This window comes from Pituophis catenifer, unplaced genomic scaffold (assembly GCF_029215685.1).
Source record: "Pituophis catenifer annectens isolate HBS135680 unplaced genomic scaffold, rPitCat1.0.hap2 SCAF_1, whole genome shotgun sequence".
In the NCBI taxonomy this organism is placed as follows: domain Eukaryota; kingdom Metazoa; phylum Chordata; class Lepidosauria; order Squamata; family Colubridae; genus Pituophis; species Pituophis catenifer.
In genome coordinates, this window is record NW_027256881.1 from 208149344 (window position 1) to 208162731 (window position 13388).

Consider the following 13388-nt stretch of genomic DNA (forward strand, 5'->3'; position numbering starts at 1 on the left):
TTTTATTCAACCATTTATATACTTTATTTATATATATTTATTTCCTAAAACATAAATTGATCCCATTGTTAGGTCAACTTTAAAAAGCACAAATTTGCTCTATACAAAGTTTCTCCCATTCAAGCATGTTAGACTCTGCCTTTCATACAGATATAATTTAGAGCATTTGCATTTAGTACATCTATACATAATATACAAAATTATTCTTATGTCCAGTTTATATAGGACTCATGAATGGGGCAAATAAAACTTTTGTGGCATATAAAAATTCAAAGAGCACGTGGTCAGATCCTGAGAATTACTTATTGGAATTATGTACTGACACACTTTTTTCTTTTGCATACTACATTCATGAAAAAATAGACTATGTCCTATGAAAAAGTTTGAGATATTTTTATATGCTAATGAAGCACCATACTTCATAATATGGTAATGAAGCTATAAAACTAGTACCTTCCAAACAACTATCAGTTGGAAGATTTGTATCACTTTTGGTAAATTAATTAACACTTCAAACTTTAGTCAGAACAATAAAACCAGGGCTTTAAATATTGACAATGCATCAAAGCCCTTTCATTTAAAATACTTAACATTTTAAAAATATACTGCTCCAAATTGTGGCATGTTTCACAGTCATTACTGCACATCTTACATTTTGGAAGTTGTGCATAGCAGCAATGAAAAAAAAAAAAGAAAACCTTGAAATGCAAGTCCACAGAATTTAGAAGTTTAAGATTTATATTCCAATGCTGTATTTGCTTCAAGTTACAGGAATCCCTTTTACTTAAAATATATAATAAAACTAAATATTAATATCAAATTTAAATCTTGGATTTTAAAAAATCAAATGTATTCTTCAAAGAAGTTAATCAGAGTAGCTGGGGTTTTTTTTGTTTTTAAACAGTGGTTTCGCAAGATCTCGAAAGTGTCCAACGGGACTTCAGAGTCTTCATGATGCAGTCTGTCATACTATGAAGCTTCTCTTGCATTTCAAAAAGTTCGTTCCCTGAATAGTTCCGAAGTCTTTCAGAAGAAATTTGCTCAGCAAGTAGATTAACCTGAGCCCAAAGGTCTATTGCTGATGACTCACCTGTACTGGAGACCTCAGGTTCACATACATCTAAAATGAAAGAAAAGAAAAGTGGTTTATAAAGACATTCTAGGTGAGACCAAATTGAAGCCCATTCAGACATAGATAGTCTGTAACTCTTGCTTTTGTAAGTAACTATGTAACTATAGACAATCCACCCACTAACTGGAGAGATTTAGCCAGCAGGATAAAGAGATGAAAATTTAGCCTGAAATACTAGCATTTGGGAGCGATTAGCCTTTCTTTTTTATGGTCTACCTCACAAAACCACCACAAGCACTGGTTAGCGCTCTTGGAATGTGTGTATACACACACACATTTAGCAATCAGGCCCCACAGCCCAATGACAAAGTTTTATTAATATTATTTTCAGATGAAATGTTACTGTACTTGGGAATAGTCAAAGGTCACGTATCAAGTGAATGCAAGTGTTTAGAAGAAAATGACAACCAATTTGGCATACCTTAAGTGTGCATATGCTACTTTTCTGACGGTTTTTGACCTTAATTCTGCTATATGCCACTCAAAACTGTGTCAGAATACAGCAGCACAGGAATACCAACAGTAAATGCAGGAATACATACTTAAGCACATATAAGAATCATATAACCAGATTAATTATCCAGAAGAAACAGAATAAGAGAACAATAACAAGGATACTGCCATAAGGTACATGGGCACTCAGTTTCATCTGTGATTCAAATTGCTGACAAGCATGATTTCTTGTGCTTTATATTAAACACAGCAAAACAGGTTGCATAGGTTTAAGTGATACTTACCTGCATTTTCATTTGCAGCGAAAAATGTATCACCCATGGCATTGCTTGATTTCTCTGTATCATCAAGGCCAGCATTTTCCTCCATTCCACGAGATTTTACCTGCACATATTAAAAGGGGGTGGGGTGGGGGGAGAAGAGAAGAATATTGTTTAATCTGCAGATGAAAAAGATAAAACTGTAAATGTGGTTCTTTGAGTGGGCCACTATAAAATTATACAAGCATTTCTTGCACCTGTAGGTTCTGTCCAATGTTTAAGAGCAGTGCTTGGAACCTGATTTCTGTCATACCATACATTTTCCTAAGCACAACATCCACAAATATCCTTAGTTCCTGAAATCAAAGTGGCAGTTCCCCAAGTTGACAGGTATGCAGTGGTTAAAATGCAGTATTGCAGGCAAATTCAATCCTGACAGGACTTAAGGTTCTTCCATCCTTCCAAGGTCAGTAAAATGAGGATCCGGATTGTTGGGGTCAATATGCAACTAATGTTCCTACATTGTAAACCGCACAGAGAATACTGAAAAAGCACTATGGGGGCAGTGTATAAGCCTAAATGCTATTGCTATTAACAGAATCAAAAGGCAAAAGGAATACATTGTGAGAATTCAGATACCACTAGAAGAGTTGAATTCAGAAATATTACGTTTGTCTTCACCCTGGTGTATAGATACAGTCTGGATCATTATCTGAATATCTGTAATAGCCCTCTAGAACTCTTAAAAGTGATTAAGCACATCCAAAATATCTCAGGTAAAGGAGTATGATTAAAATAAAATGGCTCACACACACAGGCTTGAATGTGAATGTGGGAAGGGGGAAAGGGAAATTAACAGGATTAGGGATAAAGAACACAGAGTTTAAAATTACTTGTTCTTGTGCCACAATTAGGTAAGTGAAAGTCTTTTTTTGCTGTATAATAATGAACTGCTGAGGGGTATGGAATTTATTCCAAATTTAAGTCTTTCACTATACTGAAAGAATATATTCAATATATTCAGGAGGGTTGTTAGAAAAACCAGAAACAAAGATGTCCTCCTTACCTCTTTCCCACCATCCACAAACTGCAAGTTCCAGATTAAATAATTTATTTCTCCCACTGCTCTTCTCCATGGAGAACCAACTTTTATTAAGGCAACAGTTCCACTTTTGCTTATTTTAATTTAAAGTGCAAATAAGCTTACTTACCTGTTGTTCATGATAGCCTTTAAGAACCTTTCTAACATTTAAAACTCTAGGAGAACGGATAGGAAGAGTTTTGATCTCGGCTGCAGTGAGAGAACTCAAGTCACCCACCGTCCTGATATTCTTTGCTCGAATCAGATGTCCTAACCCTCTTGTCCTAAAGGTACATGAAAGGAGGAGTTTTAATCTAATGTACCACGGAAAATATACCCTTACCATCTAAAAAGTGTTTTTAAACTTCAGTACAAGTTCTAACCCAATGCAGATTATAAATTTATGTACATATTAAGGTTTTCCCCAATCTCCTTATATATGAAACTTTTGCAAAAATAAGCAACACTAAATTACTATCCCGAAACAAGTAATTGAGAAGTACAAGGTCACAATACTTCTATTCAAACTATATGTCCAAAAGGGCATTTTATCATCTATTCCAATTTCAAAGAACATCTTCTGGGTTAAAATAATTCTGTATCTATCAGAATGAATTTAAGATTAAATTTTAAATCTTTTTTAAAAAAAAACACCTCATGTGGCACAATTTGAATTTTTTGCTAATATAAACAAGAGCGGGATGCACTATTTATATAAAATTTCTGTCTATCCAAAATATATATTCTTCAGCTGTATTTTCAACATGGTACATAACAATATATCTTTATAGAAAAATGAGTGAGTTTAATGCACTGAGATTCAGTATACTGGAAAAAGTACAACTTTATATTATTATGAACATTTTCATATATATAATTTAACAATTACCCCAGAATCTATCAGCAATGCAATGTACCCTTCAAACATAGATTCCTGTCATCTGGTGCTTGCTCCTTTTATGCAGCTAGTGTTTAACTTCAAATGAATATATTATTTTACTTGTTAGGAGCACTGCCTAAACATGTAAACTTTTTCAGGACAACCTGATTCAATGTCTTCCTACTTACCAAGTGTTTGAAGTAATCTGAGGCAGAATTATGTCGACAGATGCTTTACAGCCCATTAGGGCAGGATAGACGCTTTCTGTAGGTATTGGTGTTGGCTCCTTGCCCATTTCTGTGATCTTAAGTAATACAAAAAATCATGAATTTGGATAAGTTTAAGACCTGAGCATGGGAGAAATTGAGATGAGGTACATAAAAGGGATACAAATCTTACTAAACACTTCTTTGAGCTCTTATATTTATGGCTACGGGTTCCAGGGGACAGAGATCCTTTGGTTGGAGTGGTTATAAGCTGGATAGGAAAAGAGGAAAAAATGTTGCTCAAGATCATAGGAATCATCTATAACCCTGTGATTCTTTTTTTAAAGCAAAACAATTAAAATGAGGTCCTTTATTTAAGAAAAGGCCAATTCAACAGAAAAATACTTCCAGAAGCAGTTAATACTTCTTCAACAAACTAGCTCGGCTGGAAAAAAACCCACTCACAATGAAGATTACTGTTGAAATGACTTAAGGCATCCACAGAATAGGTTAATTCATTCATTAACTGGAACAGACAAGGAATACATGACTAAGCTTTGATTACTATAGCTTCATAGGTTTCTCCTACCAGGCATCGGGTTCCTTCCATGACCAAATTGTAGAAAGAGCAGGTACACATGAAAACCAGTCAAGGATAACAATATAACAGAGTGATGGATGGATGCCTAAGCCACATCAACAGGAAAGAATCTTCATTCCAATTGATGTATGGAGACAGCCATGTAATAGCGATAGGAAAATCAACTTATGTTATGTTTTTTCATACCAACCGGGTGTAACTTGAAATTTTACAGTCAACATACCCTACATGAACAAAAAGGCCTTCCTGTATATACATAGGTAATATTTTTGCTTCGTAATTACATTTTCTTGTACATGTTATGTTGTACAGTGTTATTGTACATGTTATGTTGTACAGTGTTCTAGAGGTCCCAAAGGCTTGCATAAAGTAACTGGCCAAATTTGAATCTGCAGGAGAAAAACCCTGGTGTACAGAGAGGAGAGGGGGACACTTTTGCTAATGCAGATACTCAGAATCCAAGATATGGCTTTTTTACAGATTAATTCGTTACAAAGCTCCTGCATCGCTGATCTTATTTTCCAAGGAAAAAAAAACACTAAGAATAAGCTGGGTAACACTACCTTGGCTTGGTGACTAGGTGAAGATTTAGCACTTCGCGAAGATTGAGAGCCATTATTGCAAGGATGAGTTCTAAGTACAGGACTTCGCCGGTCAATGTCATCTGCCAATTCTTCTTGGTAGATTGGATTGGCAAAGGAGACTCTTCGGTTCTGTTCACACATATTGGACGAATTATTATTTAAATGAATTTGAAATATCATACAAATGCAAAAGCTAGAATTTCATGGCTTGGAAGTTCCTATTGCCTACGTGTTGCTTAAAATACAGATGCTTCGAAACCTCCAAAGGAAATCTATAGACGCTCTGTTTATAGATCAATGCTTTTATAAAAACAAACAATTAGATTTGCATTATCTATAAAGAAACATCGAAATCTATCACATGAATCTTAAATGTGCTAGTGTGCATCTTTGGTAAAAGCAAATTTATCCAAGTTCCCACAAATTGGGCATGCTCTTTCAGGAAAGTCATGTACCTACAAAGGCAAATGAATTAATGTAACCCTGAATATTACAGTGATTTTTTAAACTGCAATACTAAACATATTTCCTTGAGGAAACAGAACTTATTGACAATGTAATAGGGAATTGTACTGCTAACAGCACTGGGCAACCTAAGTAATAGGAAGCACATAAATAAGAGAGGAATAATTAATTTCTTCCTTTTTCACATTTCACTGGAATTCAGGTTAAACATTTGAGACATTTGGACAGAAATATACTGAATGCATCCTTTTGTTAACTCATTGAGGTTCTTTTACTTACACCACTTTGTAAGTAGCCTTAACAAGGACATATGCATTTAAGCTTCACTAAGTGGAATACAGATAGTCCTTGACTGCCCTGTTTAGTACCATTCAGTTATGATGGGGCTGAAATATTAAGTTTACAATCAAACCTTACATTTTAAAAAAACTATTGCAGCATCTTATGATCTATCATTTATACATGTCCGACAAGCAAAGTCAATAGAGAAAATGGTAGTAAAACTGCAAGCCTCAGACATGGGAGCCTCACTTTATGACCAAAGGTGGTTCACTTAACAACTGTGAAAGTGATGTAGTAAACCACATATGTTGTCTCACTTAATGATTGCATTGCTAATCCCAATTGTAGTCATTACGTGGTGACTACCTGTGGCAAACAAGGGCTGTTATAAATTCAGCACATCTTTGACAAACATAAGGATACCGGAATTTAAAAAAATTAATTCAAACTTTACACATTGTTATTTTTATTCATTAGAATCTCTAAATAAAGGCCTGATGAAACTGCAGATGCCAGTAGAAAGAAAATACTATTTAAGTATGTAAACCCTGTGCACAATATTCACTAACCATGGAGTCAAATGAAGGCATATTTTTACACAACCAAATCTGTTAAAAAACTAAATTTGAGGCTGTGACCAACGCATTATCATTTGAGTGCCATTAGCACTTCATTTGTATGAATTACTTCAAATGCCCAACCATCAGGCATAAGAATAAAAAAATGTGTTAAGTAGGATATAAATGTTCAAGTGGCTATACAATTACATTAATATAATGTATCCTATAAAACCAAGTTATGAAAAGAAAATTCCAGTGCTGATCAAAAGATTTCCCTTCACCCAAAAGTCTTCAAGTTTTATTGCTTCAGGCACGCCACATAGACTTTAGTAGCTTAAGAGGCTGGCGAATCATGGATTTCAACTATGGCAAAGAAACTAAAAATATACTTAGGGCTTCAAAAGGAGCTTGTGTAATATGCAAAAAATCACAGGTAGAGTGGCACAATTTGCTTAAAAATACCTTGTTTGCAGGAGATGACGAATCTTCCTCTGGTTCTCTTTTGATGGCTCTCTTTAAAATACTTGTAGAAGGAGAAGCTGATGGGGACCAAAGACAGCGAGCCTGTGCCCCAGTGGGACTTCCACTGACCTTGGCTAAAGAAAGAAAATCAAGTTCTTTACATTTTGGTGGTGAATCCAAGGTACTAGTTTTCTCCTGCCACAAGACTAAGGCTGGAGGTTCACTTGGTGCGTTTGCTGCATTATCTTCTGTGCCTTCTTCCTCACTCGTCTCATTTTCCTGCAGCTCTGCTACCTCAGTGGCAGATGTTACCGTAGTCTCTTCTACAGTATTCTGAACGATTCTTTCCTCAGGCTGCGCTCCCACAACTTGGATAATTTTGATCTCTGTATATGTTTCACTTTCCAACTGATCACTTTGGTTACTACCGACTTCCATTTCAGTCTCTGCTTCTGCATCTGGTTCTAAACCCTGATCCTTAGCACTGACTTCTTCTGACTGAGAATCCATTAATCCTGGTTCTAAACCCTGATCCTTAGCACTGACCTCTTCTGACTGAGAATCCATTGATCCTGGTTCTAAACCCTGATCCGTAACACTGACTTCTTCTGACTGAGAATCCATTGATCCTGGTTCTAAACCCTGATCCGTAACACTGACTTCTTCTGACTGAGAATCCATTGATCCTGGTTCTAAACCCTGATCCTTAGCACTGACTTCTTCTGACTGAGAATCCACTGAACCTGGTTCTAAACCCTGATCCTTAGCACTGACTTCTTCGGACTGAGAATCCATTGAGCCTGGTTCTAAACCCTGATCCTTAGCACTGACTTCTTCTGACTGAGAATCCACTGAACCTGGTTCTAAACCCTGATCCTTAGCACTGACTTCTTCTGACTGAGAATCCACTGAACCTGGTTCTAAAGGCTGATCCTTAGCACTGACTTCTTCTGAATGAGAATCCACTGAACTTGGTTCTAAAGATTGACCCTGAACACTGAGCTCTTCTGAATGAGAATCCATTGATCTGGATTCTGAAATTGTTTCAGAGAAAGGAACATCCGGAATTCCTGCAACTGGCTTGTCCCTTTCATTTTGGACACATTTCTCCAGTTTAACGTTTGGCGCCTTGTTTCTTGGGACGCCACTGACAGATTCAGCAACACTGCTGGCCTCTTTCCGATCAGCGGCATCCTTAACGAAAGACAGCGGGGTGCTTGTTGCACAAGGTTCTACGCTCAGCTTCTCTGCAAACTGAATTTCTTCAGCAACAGGAATCAAGGTCAGGGCCACAGTTACTTTACTAAGGCTCTTCCTTGGTTCTTTTATCTTTGGTTCTGGAGTGCTTGCCTTTTTCGGTTCAGAGGACAACTTTTCCACTTGGGGAGACAGCTTTTCATCACAGCATTCGCAGCTCCTGGATTTCCTTGCCCGCTTGCTTCTTTTGTGCTGGCATTCAGACACATCTAGAAATCTCTTGGGTGAAGGAAAGGCACTGATAGCAGTAGCAGAAGCATCATCTTCTGAAATGCCACTTGAATTGTTAGGTACCACAGAACTTGTGTCGAGAGTACTAGTTTCCTGCCTGTTTTCTAAAATAGGCTCCGAAGTAGATTCCCGCCTGTTAGCAGGCTTTTTCCCTGCATCTGAAGAGGCTCTAGGACGTGTCGAGCCTGCATTTTCTTTAAGGTCCACACAGGGACTTAACGAGGGAGTACTTTTTTCTTCCTTTGTACCAATTTCCTTTGTATTATTAGACATCGAAGGCACATCTGTCTCTCCGCCAGAAGGTATTTTCTGTTTTCCTACTGACCTGGTTTGGATTTCTACTGCAGCTTGTGAAGAAAGCTCTTGGCTGTCTGGCTCTTCCTTTGCTTGGTTCCCAGGGGGATCATTTTTTTTCAATTTCCCAGACCTTTTCCTCTTTGCTCCTTCCTCTCTTGTTTCACCGATATCAGATTCAGAATTTTCCATACTGGTAAGTAATCCTTGTGAAGCTGCTCTTCTTGTATGATACCGTGGAAATACTTTTAGTTTCTCCACAGACGCATCTGGGCCTGATTCTTCAAGGTCAGATGCAGTAGGACTGCATTCAGATTTCCCAAGACTCATGTCCAACTCTTCCTGGCTGTTCTCTTTAGAGTTTATGTTTTCTGTAGCATTGTTAATAGGCACACATATTGGTGCATCTGCTGCTTTTTCAAGTTTTTCAGCCTTTTCTTTTTGCCCAGAAGTCTCCCTTTTTTGTGCCATCTTCTTTGGTGGAATTTTTTCATCATCTTTTTGCTTGTCCTTCTTTTGTTGACTGTTCTCTTTATCTTGGCTATCTACAGCTCCATCAGTTTCTGCTTTTCGTCTTAAAGAACGTCTTAGTGTTTTCTGATTAAGTGAAATGTCTGGACTCTGGTTAACATCAGACACTGCTTCTTCACAAACATCTATCTCTGGAGATGTATTCTCTTTGTGCTCTAAATTTGGTTCTCCATTTTCATTAACTATGTCCAGAAGGACTTTACTCTCCACTGTTGTGCTGTCAGCCACACCGACACTGGGGATCTGAGACTGATTATCTAGCAAATGTGCTGGTATTTGTGTGTCCACAGGTAATTCATGCTTATCCTCGTAATGTGTATCAGAAACCTGATTTTTTTCCTCTTGGTCTGATTGCATTTGTTCTGAGGTTTTGTCATCCAAAGTTTTATTTTGTCCAAGACTTGAATTCTTCATCTCAACCATGTCGTTAGGCTGCAATTTTAGATCAGGAGTAGTTTCTTCTTTAAGTCTTTTTGCTTTGACACACATCTCTAGAGCATTTAAGAATTCTAAGTGTGTCCTCCTTGTGCCAGGGACAGTTTTTCTTGCTTTGAGTTTTAAACCACCTTTATTCTCCAAGTTTGACTTTTCTTTTGAAGAGACATCTGAAACAACTGTGCTTTCCTGCTGGATAAACGGACTTGTTAATGTTACAGAAATATTATTGAAAACAGAAGGACTGAAAGGTCTGTTCTCTAAGTCATCAAATTTTTCTAACGTTACAAAGGCCTGCCTTCTGTTCACCACTACCTGTGGTGTTCCTGAAATTATATCACTAGAAGCTGAGGAGTTGCTGCTGCAATTAGGGGGATTTTCATTCAAAGTGGAATCTAATATTGGAGATTGTATTGGAACACAGACATTCAACTCCTCGTTTTTCAGATCCAACTTCTCTTTTTGAAAGTTATTAGGTTGCTCAGTAACAGTAGAAGTAATGTTCCCCAGAGATACACTTGATTTGCAATTTCCAGTTACTCCATGTGGGATGACAAGATGATGACTTGTTGCCTCTTTTTTCTGCAATTAAACAATTTGCAACATTAAATATTATGAGTCTACTGCTTGCATCATTAATATACCACCCTCCTTATAAAATGATTGCATTAAGCATTCTGTGGGATTTCTAGTTCCCCAAACCCTTTATCTACTTAGTAAGATTATAACACTGTAACTACTTGAGAAGACATTTGTTTTAGTAATTTTTTTTCTATCCTGCCTCTAAAAGTGTTTGGTATTGCTTTCATAAAATGATCAGAACACAATGGTATTAAATTAGTGGCTTGTTTCATTTAAAGATAAACAGATCTATCAAAAATGAAATGATTTTTTCTCCAACTGAACACCTAAAACCACAGGATTACCAAACACAATATAAGCAGGCCTAGATAATTCTACATATATCTTACTACAGGGGTGTCAAACTCAAGGCCCGTGGGCCGGACCCGCAGGGCGCTTAAATCTGGCCCATGGGGCCGGCCTGGAAATAGCAAAAGACCGGCCCAATGTGCCTCTGGCAGCCAAAATGGGGCATGGCAAAGTTCTGCAGGAGGCTGTCCAGGCCGAAAATGGGGAGCGGGAGGCCGCATGCAGGCCCCCCCCCCATGCCCTGTTTTGGCCGGCAGGGTGCTGGAGGCGTCCGTCCCGTTCCCCTCCCCCACCCCCCGGCTGGCCCACAGAGGAGAACTACAATGCTGATCTGGCCCTCGAAGAAATCCAGTTTGACACCTCTGTTTTACTATGTTATAATGTCACTCAAATATAATGGTATAGTGTTTCTTCAACAATATTTCAGAAAGCTTGCATTACTGCAAAAGTTTTGGGGAAAAAAAACTGATTTATTTCAGGTAAAATCCTTTCATATAAATCCTTTATCAAGAAAGCTCTAAAAATACTTTTGTGTTATCCCAAACACAAATAACATTCAAAGTAGAAATATACCTGGGGTGTTAATTTGTCCTCTCTCTTGCCATGTTCTTCCTTTATGTCAACTATGGTTGGTTTCTCCCTACAACAAAGATCACTGGTTAAAATGCACTGAAAACATAAACCCTTTTAAAATTTTCTTCTGGTGCTTATTACTTACAAAGAATCCTCCTGGTTCTGAGTGTCCTGGGAAAACAGAATAGCATCTTGAGACATATCCAGATTATTATACATGACAGGAATATCATCCCTGAAAAAAATGTACAGAAAGAACATAACATAAACCAAACTTTTATTTCTGCAGAGGTTGTTCGAGGAAATTTTACTTTCTTTAGACCATCATTTTCAAAACAATTCTAACTGAAAATTCTAGAAAATATCTAGATTCAAAATATCTAGAGGATACCATGTGGAGAAGGGTGTTCTATAATGAACTCTTCTCTACACATAAGCCTGGTTTAGTAAGCTCCTTGCTACTTATGGAGTGGCTATGCAGAGAAAAGTATGGGAACCTATATTCTTAGTTGCTTCAAGGCCATGAAAGCCTGTTCATTGCAAAACCTCCTTCTAGCATTTCCTGACCACAGAAGGAGTAAACTTTAAAGTCAGAAGCTGGCTGGCAAAATAAAAAGGGTGTTCTTTGACTCCTAAACTTCAAAACACAGAGAAGATGCAGGCAAAAACTAATTTAATGTGATGAATATAATGTTACAAACCTTTTAGTTCTCAGAACTTCTTTTTGGTGCTCTGTTAAGACTCGCTCTTTTGTTTCTACAGGAATGTACACAAAGTCCACAGTATTTTCTTCTTCCAAAGGAATGTTTTTTATATTTGATTTTGATCCCGAGAATTCTCGCTTCATCTTGTATGAGAAAAAAGCATTAAAAGACAAAAATAGCTCATAAATAACATGGAGTCTGTATCTCAGGCATAACACAAAACAGAAATGATGCCCACAATGAGTAGGAGGCCTTCTGCTCATGTCTGGGAAGGAGAACAAGTTTGTAAATTGTAAATTTAACCTCAATTTTAAACAAAGGGCCCCATATCTAGACTACCATTATATGCCTGTGTTTCACTGATACTTCCTGTAACTACTAGAGATACAACTACCAAAACTATAATTTGATTAGTAAATTTTTATGTCTTACCTTTTTAGGGGTAATGTGAAAATCAACACTTTCTTCCTTTGGCTCACCGGTTTGGGCTAGGAATAAGTCCCTTTTTCCATTAGGATTTAATCTTATCCCACTGATGTTTGTACTGCACTGGGAATTCTCTGTCTGTTTTAACATATTTAAGCATAATTTATTAAAGTAAATTAAAATATCAATAATGTGGCTGAACTAAAGCTATATGAGTTTTGTTTATTCAGATCAAAGAAAACTGCTAATAAAATTCCAAAATGGAATTGAAAACAATCAGAACTTACACAATAGGAATATGTAGTACTAGATCCCTCCATTATCTCGCAGCTTTCAAAAGCAGGCAGTAAGAGTATGAATTTTTGTTTTGCTTTATTTAAAACAATTCTGCAAGGAAGCATAAAATAGCAGTGAAAAATTAAAAATTGTGGTAATATTTCAAAATGTATTTTTGACAAACTGCTTATAGCTGAACTTTAAAAAGCAAAACTACACTTTCTCTTTAGTAATTCCAAGCATGATGATATTCCAATTAAAAACGCTTAGAATCCAAACAGAACCTTATTTTCACATATGCTTTTCCCAAATAATTACTACCTCTTAACCAAAAAAATTGAAGAGAAAAAGATTTAAGCATTTATCATTGTATTTTCTTACAGAATTCCACTGTCAAGTTTATGGTTATATGAAGTTCTGAACACAAGACTACCAGGACAGAACGAACTGAGCTCCAGATCTTTTTTGAAATTACCAACTCTCCTAAGGCTGATTCTAATTCTTAAGCAAAAAAAAAAAAAAAAAAAGGCAAAACATTAATTCACTGCTAAAAACAACTCTTATAAAGTATAATGGCATAATACTGCATTGTTTAATAATGGCAGTCCCAGCCGGCTTTGTTGCCATCATTAAGCAAGGATTGCAGGTTGTAAGTGAAAGGCTTATGTAACTACAACTTGTGAATGCCTGTTGACTCCCAAAAAACAGTCAACATGGAAGCCACCAGGAAGTCACAGGTCCTGGGCAGCTTCCAAGCAAGCCAGC

The 13388-nt window shown here is 37.0% G+C and overlaps 1 protein-coding gene across 1 annotated transcript in view; it reads right to left on the reverse strand.

Annotated features, from left to right (window-relative positions):
* Positions 1-13388, reverse strand: part of RIF1 (replication timing regulatory factor 1) — a 37486-nt gene continuing 24098 nt past the window's right edge. The window contains exons 24-35 of the mRNA XM_070944418.1: positions 12635-12734; positions 12354-12485; positions 11919-12064; positions 11363-11452; positions 11218-11284; positions 6967-10296; positions 5177-5326; positions 4206-4283; positions 3995-4110; positions 3057-3210; positions 1870-1969; positions 1-1120 (exon numbers count right to left, since the gene is read on the reverse strand). Coding sequence (XP_070800519.1) covers positions 897-1120; positions 1870-1969; positions 3057-3210; positions 3995-4110; positions 4206-4283; positions 5177-5326; positions 6967-10296; positions 11218-11284; positions 11363-11452; positions 11919-12064; positions 12354-12485; positions 12635-12734 — 4687 coding nt within the window. The 3' untranslated portion in view covers positions 1-896. The remainder of the gene's footprint in view (positions 1121-1869; positions 1970-3056; positions 3211-3994; positions 4111-4205; positions 4284-5176; positions 5327-6966; positions 10297-11217; positions 11285-11362; positions 11453-11918; positions 12065-12353; positions 12486-12634; positions 12735-13388) is intronic.